The sequence below is a fragment of the Ambystoma mexicanum genome, chromosome 1p, assembly GCF_040938575.1.
Source record: "Ambystoma mexicanum isolate Mex_15411 chromosome 1p, UKY_AmexF1_1, whole genome shotgun sequence".
Lineage (NCBI taxonomy): Eukaryota > Metazoa > Chordata > Amphibia > Caudata > Ambystomatidae > Ambystoma > Ambystoma mexicanum.
In genome coordinates this window covers 175,747,038-175,762,129 of record NC_090921.1, presented here as the reverse complement: position 1 = coordinate 175,762,129, position 15,092 = coordinate 175,747,038, and the positions used below count along the sequence as shown (strand labels likewise).

Below are 15,092 nucleotides of genomic sequence, written 5' to 3'. Positions count from 1 at the left end.
CAAAAGTTGGACCGAATGTTCCTGTAATAATATGGTTGGGTCAGAAAGAAAAATCAGACCCCCTCCTCAAGTGAGGGATTTAAAATGATTGATGGGCGATGACAAGAGATGGTGCCTTCCAGTGCCCTTTAACACTTAAAAGGGTGACCCACAGCTTTCAAGTGGCCATCATAAAGGATGTATTGACCAGCAACTTCCTCTAATTGGACGTTGAAAACAAAAATACACACATATCCAGCTATAAACCTCCAAATTATTCATCTGATACAATGCATTTCAATGGAAAGTTCAAGTTGCACCAACATATTGATGCCAAATGGACCATCATTACAACTTTCAAAGGTTGAGAACTACTACAGAGGCCATTGGAACGCAGTGTGACAACTGCACAGAAGGCGATAGAGGATAACAAGGTTGCATTCGATGCAGACTGTCTCTTTTTTTGTGTTTATTAGGATCTTACTGTGCAGCATGAAATACAGTAGACAACCAAAGGCACCCCTGGAGCCTCTGTTCATGTATCTAGAGATCTGGTGTGCAATCTCTGCTGTGTTCTAGCCACATCCAGCAGGCCTCCTCATACACTGTGGGAATTCTTCTTAATGAAGCACCTTTTCTGCAGGCATTGTTTTGGGGCTCGCTCACAGTTCCGAAGATCTCGCTGTGACGATCAAAAGAGCTGTAGCAGATACTGCTACTCAGTCTGTCCAAGAGGGGAGAGCTTCTACACAAAGATGTCAGGGTTGTGAAGTTGCAAGGTCTGCATGAGGACTTTGAAGTGTTCTTGGCTCCAGGGAGACACATGGTCTAGAATTGCTGTTGGTTGCAGGCACACACTTTCAGCACTGCTGCTCGATGGGCTGAGGGGAGAAAAAAAAAGGAACAGTTATCAGCAAACACTTTTGTAATTGTGGGTAGAGTGCAAATACCCAATCGGATCCGATCCTGGTTGTAAATTTGCTGGTATGGTATTGGACCTTTTCTAAGACCACATCATGCAGTCCATGGTGGCCATAGTGCAAAGAAACATCTAGGAATGGATGAGCCGCTGATGTGGGTACCCTACAACTTGATGTCAACTATTACTTTAGGTGATTGTAAAGACCCATCCTTTGACCAGCCAATTTCTGCTAAAAAGAAATTCCTTTTAGTAAATGGCTTAATTCCTACTTTCCTACTCTCAGCTTTACAGTAAACTAGTTACCCCAGATTCCCAAATGTCTACATAGTTGTCGTACTGGACTCTGCATCCAGACTAAGTAACACATGGTAGCATCAATACATGTGTATTCTGAATTCAGTGGGAGGGTCGTGGGGGGGGGGGGTAAATATATAGATCATTACTAGCCAGGCATAAAGAGTTACATGCTCATCAGTGCTCCACATACACACAGTACAACATTTCTTACCCCAAGAAGCGACTACCAAACTCTATCCACAATCTCCCCTTATTCTTATAACGGTCAGTTCATAGTACAGTCAATTCAAAATAACAGGTAACAACTTAATGTTATACACTCTTCTATGGACTTTAGTTCCCATAATGCTAAAAGTAATGGCGCTCAGAGGCAATGGGGATTCAGAATGATGAAAACTCAAAAGGTGCGTACTAGATGCCGTCATTCAAAAGCACTGTAGCAGGATATTAAAATCCCAAAATGATGACCAGCTGAAGAAAATTGTGTTTGAAGCTGGTGTGGAAGAAGAGAACTAAAGTGCAGAAGAAGAAGAAGGCAGAGGAGCAGTTAATAGCCGTGCAGTAGGCATAGCTGGGAAAGCTGAAGTCATCCGAGGTGCAGGAGCAGCCACGGGGAAAGGCCTGCCAACAGGAGTCAACTTGAAAGGTGAAGTCCAGCAGAACCGCAGAGTACGCGCAGCGGGAAGCAGCGTACTAAGAAGAAGCCCAGCTGAGGAGGAGAGGTGTTCCCGAAGCGGCGTGTGGCAAGCAAGAGTCACCACAAAAGGTGAAGCCCAGCTGAACTGCAGATTATGTACGACGGAAAGCGGCGCACTAAGAAGTCCAGCTGAGGAAGCGTGTTCCCGGAAAAACGTGAAGCAAACCGGTAAAGCCACGGAAGATCAACTGGGCTGTCAACACTCCCGAAGACCGACACACAATTTACATGAGTCTCAGAGACGGAGAAGAAAGCCGACCAGATGCTGAAGGACCATCGTGAATCCCAGCAGCAGATGGGAGCTGCTGCAGAGAACCTGTGAGTTGGCAGAGTGAATGCTAACCTCGGGCGATGCGTATACAAAAGCTATTAAAAAGAAGTAATTTTGAATACCGAACAATTGATAAAGCAAAGCACAACTCTTATTGACTGCAGAACAATTAAAGAAAACAAAGCTATGTACCAGAGGAGAAAGCTCCCTTAAAGGGAACTACAAAAAGGAAAAGACAATAACCAGTACTACTCATTTATTTATTATTAATTTATTTATTATTTCGCATTTGTTGAGCGCACAAGCAGCCCGGAGGGCATCGTGGCGCTTGTTACAGATATGAAAATGACGTGTTGTACATACAGTGACGTCATTACTTAGTTGCAAGAGAAGAGTAGTAGCTACAGGAGAGGAGGGGACTCACAGCCTAGAGGCTGTCAAAAGACATCAGGAAAAAAACAAGAGGGGAAGTGTATGACCAATACTACTCCACAGCTAAGAGGCTGTCAAAAGACTTTGGGAACACAACCAGTGGGGAAAACATGACTAATACTACTTGCAGCCCAAAGGCTATGGGCATATTATATCAAGACAACCCTTGGAGAGAAGCTGAAAACCAGCAATACCCTCAGCTATGAAGTTGTGAGAATGTCTTAACCAAGCCACCAAAACAAAGTCCCTTTTCAGAGATTGAATCTCATATTGCCAACAGTCAATTGATTGTGAAACTATAATAAAGTGAGAAGGGCCCAACTCTTCCTTTTTGAGATTTCAACTTGCAGAAATGCAAAATAAGTCAAAAGGCTGTCAAGAAGATGTAGAAAGATGAATTGAGAATAATTCTTGTACATTTAGTTCTCAGTTTAGGGAAAACTGGAATACAAAATGTCAAGAGTCAAAACACTAAGAAAAAGCAGTTGTTGGTGAGATCTCAATGCAGGACTGGTGTAGAGAAGACTGGAATCAAGACTGTCACCAAATTTGAAGTTAGTTGTAGGACTTTTCTTCCTGGCAGGCGCGTATACCAGGAAAGGGCCTACAGTAATTAATCCTGGCGGGTGAGTGGACCAGGAAAGAAGATAGTGGTTTGATATCTTGGTGGCAGAAAGATTTTTGAAAATAATCTTTGTTGGATTAGGATAATTAATGTACTGTAGCATGTGTTTGACAAGCAGTAGCACTACAGAGACAAGTTGCTTTTTGTTGTCCTGATAAAAGTGTTTGAATCAAGAAGTATTGAGAGCTATTGAAGAGCTATCTTAATAAGAAGTCATTTCTTTGAAGAAAGTGTTACCTGGTAACAGAATAATTATATTTGGGTTTGAACCTGTGTTTCAGAAGAAAGTTGATCATCCTTTCAAGAAAGATATTGTGGAAGACACGGACTTGTTTTGAGTTATCAACCAACTGTGATGACAAGGACATTTGTGATACCCTGGAGAAAAACAGTGGTTGAAAAATAATTTTCTATGTCTTTGAACAGAGATTTGTTGAATCAGAACTGTAATTTAAGTATTCTCAAATTGGTCCAGGGGAAGGGAATACAACCCTGGTCACAAGGAGTACTTCCACAAACAAAGAATGTTGAACCAAGATGGCTGCTGTAGCTTGAGGACGTGTCTGTGCCTCTACTCCTCCACAGCTAACGGGAGTGGCATGTGCTAGTTGAAATTCCGGTGTGTCTTCAGAATGTCTTGGCTGCTATAATCTATATATTGATACCCTCTCAACAGATCATTAGAAGCGGCACCTATTCAAAAGCAGATTGAGGGAAAGGCGATATGCTGTGAGCTGTACAGCACACTCGGTGGGGTGTGGCAATGAACGCCGGGAGCGGATCCGGATCGTATGGGCGTTGGAGGGATGTGGATACTACCATCTGACTGAGCGGAACAGCGGCAGGGGCGTTTGGTGCTGGCGGCTCAGAGACACACTGGTTCTCTCTCTGCAGCGCAGCCGCTTATAACTGTACTGATGCAGAAAGCTGCAACACAGTTATGGGCTGTGCTCCTGACATGGAACGGCAGAGGTGAAGTGAGGTACGCTGGTGACTTTGCAGGACTGTCTTGTGCAGTGAGAATAGTGTTAACAATTTAAGTCGGTGGGGGGAAGCAACCGGTGGGGATTCTGGAGGAGCGAGATATCCTGATGCCATACAACTTGGACTCAGCTGAAGTGGATGTAGGGCTTACAGTTTTGGGATCTGTGGTCCATAACGGAGAAAAGGCTGGCTACCGGGCTGCATATAACTTATATTAGCTATGATTTTCTGGACCTCATAGGGCAGAATTGCTTCGCATTTTGAACATGTAACAACATGCAGCACATTTTGACAGCGCTTTTTGGATGTCGGCCTCGATTCTGAGGGGCTAGGCTTTAGGGTGTAACAGGGTCAGATTCATCTTCTTTAGGTGCAGAGAGGAAATCAGCTCAGCCCCACCATACAGACTTCCAGGAAACGGCAATGGCAGCCGCTAAAGAAGATTTTGCTGCTACCTTTCAAGCATTACAGGAAAAGTTTTCAGTCTCCTTTCAGATACAGTTTACATCGTTTACGTCAGAAATAAAGCAATCACTCTCAGACTTTAGCAAGGACATTGCTAACTTAGGGGAGCGGGTCGAGGCTAATTAACAGGCTACTCAGGGTCTTACAGGACAGTAAACATACGGATATTGCACTGGTGGACCTTGCTAGTGCGACACGGAATCTCCAACTCCAATATGAAGATTTAGATCCCATTGGTCAAACATTAGAGTGAGAAACTTGCCAGAGACGGTTCTGGACTCTCAGTTAAGAGTAGAAGTAACCCTGATCTTTGCAGATTTGCTTCCAGGTGAGGCGAATCCTCCAATTTCTATAGACCAAATTCACCGGACTGGCCCAAAAAGGAGTGACACCGGGGCTTGTCCACGTGACGTTTTGACTGCCTGCACCTCATCAACAAAAGGAACAGATATTGAAAACAGCTCGAGAACAAAGTACTTACCTATAATGGGACAGAAACTCAGCTTTACCAGGATCTTTCTCAGATCACTCTCCAGAAAAGGTGAGAGATGCAGCCGGTCGTCGGTGACCGGGGGATTAAATATAGATGGACTTTTCCTTTTGGGATTCTTTTTTCAATCGACGGAACACATCGTAGGATTACGTCCCGAGAGGCATTGTTGCAGGTTGAAGAGAATGAGGGTGAAGATGCAACAGCCTCGGGCACTGACCGTACATCCCAGCATTCAAAGCCATGGGGAGGGCTTGCAAAGTACTTTTGGATATGGTTTGCAATTTGGGGGAAACACATGGAATGTGTGACATTAATAACTCAACAGTCTAATGGGACAGTTTAAATGTTTAACATTGAATATTAGAGGCTTGAATATGCCGGCGAAGCGCAGGAACTTAGATGCTCTTTTGGGGCGACACCAACCGGACTTGGTGGCGCTCCAAGAGACGCATATAGGTTTTTCAGATGAGCACAAACTGCGGCTTTGACGATACCTGCTAATTCTAAAGTGGCGGGGGTCTTTCTAGCATTGAAACCTGGTCCCCAGCATTGAACACATAGACATAAAGAGGGACAATATGTTTTTGCTGTTTTGAAAGTTGGCCCCAAAAAAGTAACAGTGGCATCAATATACGCTCCTAACACAGGACATGAGACATGTTTGAAATCAGTTGTCGCCTAAGTTGAAATGTTTAGTGAGGGGGAAATAATAATGCTGGGAGGCTTTAACATAGCTTGGCACCCGATACGGGACCGGAGTAAAGTTACCTCCTCGATGTACTCTACACCCTACAAATTATTAAAACTAAATTTTGCTAACTTGGCTTTGGTAAATGTCTGGCCGGCATTAATGGGGGGATTCTACAGGGTATACGTTTTGTTTGCACATGCACCGCTCGTTCTCCCGCATTGATTATGCTTGGGTCTCCAAACCTTTTCAGGGCAGTTTTACCTCTATGGTTTGTCACCCTATAGCGTTATCGGACTATGCTCCACTGACTATACAGATGGACATAGCAGGGATGATTCAAAGGGTATGGATGTGGCAATTCCCGTCGGCAATGTTTCAGGATTCAGTGGTAAGGGGGAATGTAGAGGCAAAAATAGAAATATCAGGTGTCCTATTTCGATCGCAAAATTCCTCTATCAATATGGTATGGGATGCTTTTAAGGCTTCAATCCGTGGTATCCTAATAGCAGAGGCGGCATATAAACGGCGACAGAATAGTGTTGGAAGTGACACTGGAAGCAGAATTACGACAGGTAATGAGGGAAATGGATTTGCGTACGGATTCACCAATTCTAAAAGCATATAGAGTGGCAAAAGCCAAACCTAACCTGTTCTTAGCGAAAAAGGCAGAGAAATCTATGCTGTACAAGCGTCAATCCTACTATGTCAAGGCCAAAGAGGAAGATCTGCTTTTGGAGCGACAAGTACACCAGAAGATTGCTTCGCAAACTGTCCAATCGATAGATCAGTTGAACTTCCCCGACTCTTGTGGATAGATCGAGATATTTTGGTAAAAGAAATTACTACCAAAGAGATAAATCAATATTATTAAAGCACTCCCCCCATATAAGTCTCCAGGACCTGATGGTTCTCTGCTTCATTTTTTAGAAGGTATTAGTCCCATGATGAATGTACCTTTATAATTCATTCATCAGCTCAGGTAGCATCCCTCCCTCGATGGAGGAAGCAAAGATAATACTTATTCCAAAACTGGGTAAGGACCCAGGTATGTGCGGTTCGTATCGGCCCATCACCCTTATTAACCTTGATGCTAAGCTATATTTGAAAATTCTTTCTGAATAGGATGCAGGATTTGCTTCCATCCATTATGCAGCCAGATCAGTCCGGTTTTATTTTAAAAAACGACAGACACACGACATACATATGTCATGTGTTGGAAATAGTGGCACATAAACAGATACCTGCGATTCTCATATCATTGGATGCCGAAAAGGCTTTCAACCCGAGTCGAGTGGTCGTTCCTTTTTCAAGTTATGACCAAGATGGGGTTTCGGTCCTAAGTTTATGGCAAGAATCAAGGTAAACTACAACCTTCCGGTGGCACAGTTACTAATTAATGGAGAACTTTCTTCCCCGATTTTCCTTCAGCGTAAAACAAAACAGGGTTGTCCTATGCCGCCACTGTTGTACGCCATAGGATTGAGCCTTTCTAAGCAAAAATCAAACAATAGATATTCAGGAAATACAATTTGGGGGGGGGGAATAGATCACAAAATCATGGCTTACGATGAGGATATGGTGTTATTGATTTCAGAACCGGCCAGATCATTGCTCGGAATAGAACGAGAACTGGAGTACTATGGCTCGGTTACAGGTAAAAAAAAATATTTAGCTAAATCAAAAATATTAAATGTATTTCTGCCCCCTACCACTGAATCCTTTTTACATACTCGGGACAAAATTTGGTTGGGCTCAAGGTCAAATTAAGCTTTGGGGAATTACAATAACTCCAGATTTAGAAGGCCTATATGAAGTTAATTTTCCCCCTTCGATGAAAGCAATCACGAGTCAACTTCTGCAATGGGGGTCCGTTATCAATCTCCTGGCTTGGACAAATGAATGTTATAAAAATGACTATTCTTCCCAAAATGTTATACTCCTTCCAGGCACTTCCAATCCGAATCCCTATGGCATTCTTTTAAACGTTACGTAGAAGAATTCCTGACTATATTTGGAATAACAAACCTCCCAGAGTGGTCTATGAAGTCTTGACTGACTGCCCCCACAGAGAGGAGGGTTGGGCCTTCCTGATAAATTTTACCAGGCAGCACAGCTGCGTATATTTAAAGAACGGTGGGAATCAGATGAAGTGAAATGTTGGCTACAAATGGAATGGGCTTTGGGGGGCGGGGGGATGGAGGGGTTGAATAATTAATGGGGACGTTTTATACCATGCAAAAAAATGACCGCTTCCCTAATATTCATAGGAGTAAGATCACGCATTTAGTTGAAGAGATATGGGATGGGGCGGTAACGACATTCCCTTTGCCGTTTACGCCAATATTTTTTAACCCCAGATTACCTCCGGGGTGCGTCCTTTGGCCCTTTCTTAAATGGAATCAAGCAGGATGCAGGAAAATTTGTGATCTGTTTTTTGGCAGGGATTTTAAAACCTTTATACAGTGTAAACTAGATTTTGGCCTAGATGTTGGGGAGCATTTTTAATATTACCAAGTACGCCAGTGGATATTGCCCTCCCCCCTTTTAAACAGGCGGCTATTAGAGAGTTTACTCCTTTTGAAAAATGTGTCACTACTAACCCAGGTAATAAGGCTCCGATATCAAACATTTATAGAATCTTAAATGGGTGGTCTTCTATCCGCCCATGGCATTATAAGACCAGATGGCAGAATACACTGGTGTCACCCTTTACAGACACTGAATAGGAAGCACTCTGGAAGGACATTCCTAAATTCACTCGTTTGATACAACTATGAGAGTTTTGGTATAAGTTACTTACTCTGTGGCATTACACACCCTCCCGCCTGCATAAGATAAAATCTTCTGTTGGAACAATGTTGGCGACAATGTGGGGCGATTAGGGACTGGGGACATGTGTGGTAGTATTGTCCGGTGCTGGCGGGCTATTGAGCAGAGATTGATAATTGTATGCAAAAATTGTTTGGAATATCGAACCCCTGTACCATGAAATCAAACTTACTGCAGATTTTTGATCCCAATATGTCGTAATTCAAAGCAAAAATGTATATTATTTGTGGTATTGCAGTTGGCTACGTTATTGGGAATTGCACAGAAGTGGAAGTCCAATGATCCTCCGGGGGTTACCGAATGGTTTTATCGGATCTAGAACATTGTGGCATTAGAGAGGACTACATAAGTGATTCAAGGTGAACAATCTAAATTTTCCAATGACTGGGCAGAGGTGCTTGAGTTTTTGCAATCTGACTTTAATCTACCGTACTGTCCCAAACACCTGCGGTTTCTCGATATTTGCTAATTTTGTGTTTTGTACCATGCAAAAGGTTAAAGTGAGGATATCCAGCTGGGGTTGAGGGGGGTGGGTTTATGTTGCAATATTAAAATGCAAATAATTTTTTTTTTTTTAAAAAAAAGAATGCTGAACCAAAGGTCAGTAATATGTTCCTTGTAGGATTTGATTGTATGTACAAGTGTTAGGGCCAGATATATTTTGAACACTGGGTCTTTTTTCTTTAGTTTGCTAGGCAGGGACATCTTTGTTAGGTTAGGGAAAGTTAGGCATTCATCAAGAACCCTTTTACTTTGAATAAATGGCAAACTTTGAGAAAACCTTACCTTTGTGCCTGTCTCGCATTTCTGACTCCCCCCACAGTCCTTATCCAAGGAGGAAATGTTCCCAACAATAACCTCCCAGTACAAAGAAACGAGGGTTCACATGGGTATTACATCTCTTTAACTGCTGATCTAGTATGGTGCATTCGGGACAAAAGACAACGGACTTACTTCATAGCAGAACCTCAATTAATCTGCTAGTAGCATGCTCGATCCTTAGCATTTCAATGAATTCCAGCTGAATTAAATATCGCCGCATCTATGCTGGTACCAGTTACTTTACAAATAATATTAGGACATTCAGATTTGCTCTGACAAATGTTGCTGAATTGTGGTCTGTGACGAATCGCGGGATGCAGCACTTCTCCAAAGGGGGGCCCTTTGTCAGGCTAGTGGGTTCAGCCCGCTCTGCAATATCCTCTCTAGGGGTAGAGGCAAGCGGGACCTACCAGGAGAGACTTCCCCTACAGGGATAAGGACTCCCGTTCTTATGAGGAACTTCCTTTGCGACATATCACTAACCTACCTTCAAAAACATCCAGTGAAGAAAAACATGAACAAACAAAAATGTTATTGCCGTCCACATACTCCAGTTGTTCCTATGAAAAAATATATATATATATATATATTGTACCGAGAAGAAAACCTCTGAAAGAATAAAGAGCATGAACCAAATGGAGAGGAAGGACTACGACATTGCGCTGGGGAAGTCCCACATTAGCATAATAAAAGTTATAGGAGGAGACATTAGGGGCGAGAGAACCTGCGAGTTTCGAATTTGCTCGCAGAAGTACGCTGGAGTAAACTTAGACACTGCGTACGATGCCAAACAGAAGCCCAAGTGGCGCTTCTGACACCCCGGTTAGAATGAAGCGGAGACGCGGGAAACTGAGGTGGATGCAAGGTGTCCTGGTCCAGAGCGAAAGATAAGTGGTGGAGTGGCTGCTAGCAAATAATTGTGATGGATCAGTGGGTCCATGAACAAGGACGATAACACTTCCTCTGATGTAATCCGAACTGGGCTGACTGAAGAAAGAATGGAGAAACTGTATGGGAGACCATGGAATTTACAAGAAGTCAAACTGTCAAGTGAAAGAGGGTCCCAGTCGGTTAGGACTCACGGTTATGGTATCCCTGAACAATCCAGGCAACGGGAAAAGGGAGAGACCCGGGAGATGGGCCGAAGATTACTGTAATGCTCCTACCTGCCCCAGTTGGGAAGAGAGAATCAATACTGGAACGCTCAAACTCGTCCCAGTTGAGCTAGAGAGTGGACATTGAATAAGGGAACAACCTTAAATCTGAATGAAGAGAAAGGAATAAACGTATTCAATGAAAAGGACAAACAACTAAATCAAGACAAGAGGAGAACAAGAAAGAAAGAAAGAGTAAACTCGGTTGAAACCTTGAAGAACCCAGTAGCTGTACTGTGTAATTTAATAAAGGTTGTTACCAGGAACTATCTAATGATCCTTTATTGAACTGAACTAGTGAAGAACCTGCTCACAGGACTGTTTCTTAGCCGCTGTTCTGAAGCCTTCACCATTCTCCCATTGGCTGTGGATGTTTTTTGAACTGACTGGATGATTATCGTTCCAGTCGAAGCAAGGGGAAGGAAGCTTTTAAAGGGCTTTCCACCGTCTGGGATTTCTTTCAGTAGCCTTCTAAGTGCAGAGCTGGTGTCCGTCAACACTGTGCTCCTGCTTGCCTCCTAGCTACAACCCCTGCACAATAGTTCCATTTGAGGGTTTCTGATGTATAAAGGACCATCACAATGGAAAAGTAAACCTGTAGTAAGTTCCCACCTGTGCAAAAATCGTTTTTCCTTTGGAGAGGGGTGAAGGAAGTATTTTCCTCTTTAAATGCTGTCGCTGCATTGGCGGCCAAAAAGGTTTCTCCTTTACACGCACTGCTGAAGGGGGGTGGGCAAAAGTTAGGTGTTTCCTTTTGAGAATCCGCACCTGTTGACTAAGGTGTCTCTCTGGATGTGCTAGTGTTTCCTGTGGTGGGCCGGAAAAAGGAGTCCGACTCCTTAAGGACTTTATGAACTCTAATGAAATTATATGAAAAGGCCTACATTTCCCTATTCCTAAAGGGATCACCCTGCCTACCTAAAGATCATCAGGAAGACTCCAAATTAAAAGTAATTCTGCACAGACCCAACTTTACCTGACCCTACCACTAGTTTAACCAACTTAAACTCAGTCAAAAGATGGTATTTCTTGCCCTGGACTTCTCATAACTCCTTATAGTATCTGTAAGGACAGGTCTCTTCCTTATACTTGAGTTTCTTTATACAATCTTCTTTTGCAAGCTCTGGATATCTCCTCCATGAGCTCTTTTAGCTCTTCTAAAACACTTCTGGGCTTGGTGCTCTCCTTAAGCTTATGCTAATTACAGCTTGTTCTGAGATAGTCTCTCATACTGGTCTTCACCTAGGACTCTTTCACAGTCTCCAAGTGTATCCGTGGTTACTTTGTATGGGATTAATCCCCTTTTTCGGATTTCTCCACTTCTGGGTTCTTTCTTTGATACTCCTTATATCCTCTGGTTCTCTTGATAATCTTACCTCATATTTCTCGGTAGCCGTTTGGGGGCTTTGCTTTAACCAGTCTGTCTTTTTGCTCATAAAAACCTTTTCTCTTCTTCCCATGGTAATGGTCTCCAGTCTCCCTTTATTCACCTCAAAGGGTTATTTGCTTTATGAGCCTTTCATATAGGCAATCAGACAACTATCTCTTGTATCTCATCTTTAGGACTAGGAAGAGTTGCACGCTTTATATATTCTTGTCCCAGTGGCCTCCCGCTTTTCCCGTCATCGCTGGTACATTCATCTGTGTAGGGAGAGATTACAGGGCTCGACATGCGCTCATGTATACTTCTCCATTGTAGGTTCTCTTGTTCTGGCTTTTCAGCGGTGTCTCACTCTTGGCTTCCCTTGGTCTGCAGCCATGTAGGGGCGCAGGCGACTGGGAGCTTCTTCTGCTCCCAGCTGTGATGGTCCCTGCGACATTCAGTGGGTGTCTCATCCATCACAAGCCACGCCACAACCAGCTCGTGGATACTTCACTCTTCTCGGGCAGCGTTACCGTTCTCGTTGGCGTCTCATTGTGGTCTTCCTCATCGACTCAAAAGATGCAGCCTCTGTGGCTTGGCTATATGCTGCACCTCCAAGGCACGGTCACGTCAGGGGCTTACCCTGCATACCAAACTCTCCCTTCCCTCTACTCGTCTCAGTTAAATATACATCTCATCTTAAAGAGACATCATCTTTCCTCTTTCTGATAGTTTCACTTCAGTTTAGGTCTACTAATTGAAATGTGATCCATAATTTAGTGATCAGTAGAAATACATTCTATTGGAGGACTGTAGTCAGTCCTCTATCCTGCTCTACCACAGGCACCGCCAACTGGCAGTCAAAGAGTCCCTCACAGTCGTTTGGTCTTTTATTGGTTCCAAAACAGCTCTCTTGGCTCTTGTGGTAGATTGCTGATCGTTCTTTGCACTTCTCAGAATATCATTCTCAGGGTGTGAAGTCGCCACCACCACCATTGATGTTGAGTCATTAGCACTTGGGACCACCATTAGACTTTGTTGGGTCTTTGCAAAGATCTCGATTTGCCAAGTTGCCTTGTTGGTGATAGTTGCAGACCCTGCCACAGTCTCTCCCAGCACTTAGTTTGTAATTATTCTGATAGACGCTGCCCTTTAAATTGGGGATCTCCTCCTTAACTGTGTCACCTGCCTCAACTTCTCTCTCCACTGCCACCTCCCCACAGTGGATCTCCTTTCCCTCCCCCTCCCTAAAACGCAATGCCTGCCCAATGTCCTCTACCCTCCCAACTGTACTTCTCTAAACCTCCATTTCAGCGCCTTTGTCAATACAAATGGTTGGTCTCCTCACCTCCCTTTTAGCATTCTAGTCACTACACTCCTGCTACGCGTTCACTATCCTCCTGTCCACCACCTCCTCTACACTCTTCACCACTTCCTTGGTGTTCACTTCCACTGTCCCTCTTTTCCTCAGTCTACACCTATTCTGTACCTTTTGCTTCTTCGCCTCCTCTGCTCTACTAATCTCCACACTGCACCAACCCACTTTCCAGCTCACACTGTGCCAGACTCCCAACTCCCACACACTTGTTATACTCCTGCAGGGGGTCACTCTTTGTGAATGACTGGGATTCCGCCTTGTTCAAGTGATGTGATGTGATGTGATCGGGGTCCTGCATGTGAACTCCCAAATGATTCCCATGTGCCAGTTCTGGCAATGCTGCACCCCAACCCACAGTTTCAAAATGGATTTGGGGGGTTGGGGGGAGCACCATTTTGAGGTCTCTTTCGGGGAACTGCATCTACTTGGCTTGCTGCTGTTCTTACCTCTGCTTGTCAGGTAAACGTCCATAGATCAATGTTTCATTGCTGGTTCCTGGATTTCTCCCATGTTGGCATGCAAACTGGAGTAGAGTGCCATTGCGCAGGGAAGCACACTGTACGTGGACCATCTCTGTTCAGACCAGCTGCTATTTGTTGGGTTTTTGAGTCCAGAAGGTTCTGCAGTGGTGGTCCATGAACAATGGCTGGGAGCCGCTGCGAAGTATAAAAATAACTTTTTTCATTGTCAGAGTCCGCTACCCTGGTCTGTAGTTTACTAGCAGGTATTTCCAAGGGTCCTGGTCTGGCAAAGCAAGTACTGTACACATTTAAGGGGAACCCGCTCCTCAACTTCAGTATGATGGGAATTGCACATGGATTTAGGACTGCTCCAAGCTGGTGACACTAGTTCTACTATCGCTCTAGAGTTATAAGAAAAAAATAGGTTTCCCCATCCCTATGAGCCAACTAATAGGTAGGACCTTCATATTTCCCCCCCCCCACCTGGCTTCCTAATATGCGACTCAATCTGGATTGTGGGGATGATTGGTTGGTGTGGTTATGGGGCTGGCAAACTTATGGTCATGTGGGGTGCTTACCCTAGAGGCTAGCCTGAGGATTGTGATGGACTGGGGTCCCTGGGGGAACCTAGGTGTACTTTTGTGACAAATCAACTTCCGGGGCACCAGTGGTCCAGGGATAAATATCTGTTTCTAAACCATCAATCAGCCCCACACCTCTAGTACACCAGAAGGAATCCTAACAGATTGGAAATGCAAGCAAAAACCTCCTTGTCCAATTTTATTGATGTGGACGGAATGGCAGGCTTATCGCCGAAATCGTTGGTTAGTTGCAACACAGCAAAAAATCCCAAATGATAAAAGGAACTGTCCAGTCAAGGTTGTATACAAATATCTATTTTATTATCACAACAGACAGTTGTAGCACACTACAAAATACAACCCACCCTGTAAATGAAAGCAGATTAGAACAAGTTACTTTCTTACCTGGTAACGTTCTTTCGATGGGATGGTCCGACGACGTATTCCATATCTATGACATGTAATCACCACAGCTGTGCTGCTTCGGAAACTTTTCGGCGTCTGCGTCGATGACGTCGATGCGCCGTCGAGGACCTCCTCCGACGTCATCCGATGTGATAAGTAGGACGCACGACGCCCATAGCCTCAGTTGTAGTTTTTTTCCCCCAGAACGTGTGACATAAGTCAACTGCCAGTCAGACACAAAGC

At 44.0% G+C, this 15,092-nt stretch overlaps 1 protein-coding gene across 4 annotated transcripts in view; it reads right to left on the bottom strand.

The window, feature by feature from the left end:
• Positions 1-414: 414 nt before the first annotated feature.
• The window catches only part of RANGRF (RAN guanine nucleotide release factor), a 123,164-nt gene continuing 108,486 nt past the window's right edge, over positions 415-15,092 (bottom strand). For all 4 annotated transcript variants that reach the window (XM_069646209.1, XM_069646206.1, XM_069646210.1 and 1 more), the window contains one exon: positions 415-860. In XM_069646209.1, coding sequence (XP_069502310.1) covers positions 725-860 — 136 coding nt within the window. In that variant the 3' untranslated portion in view covers positions 415-724. The remainder of the gene's footprint in view (positions 861-15,092) is intronic.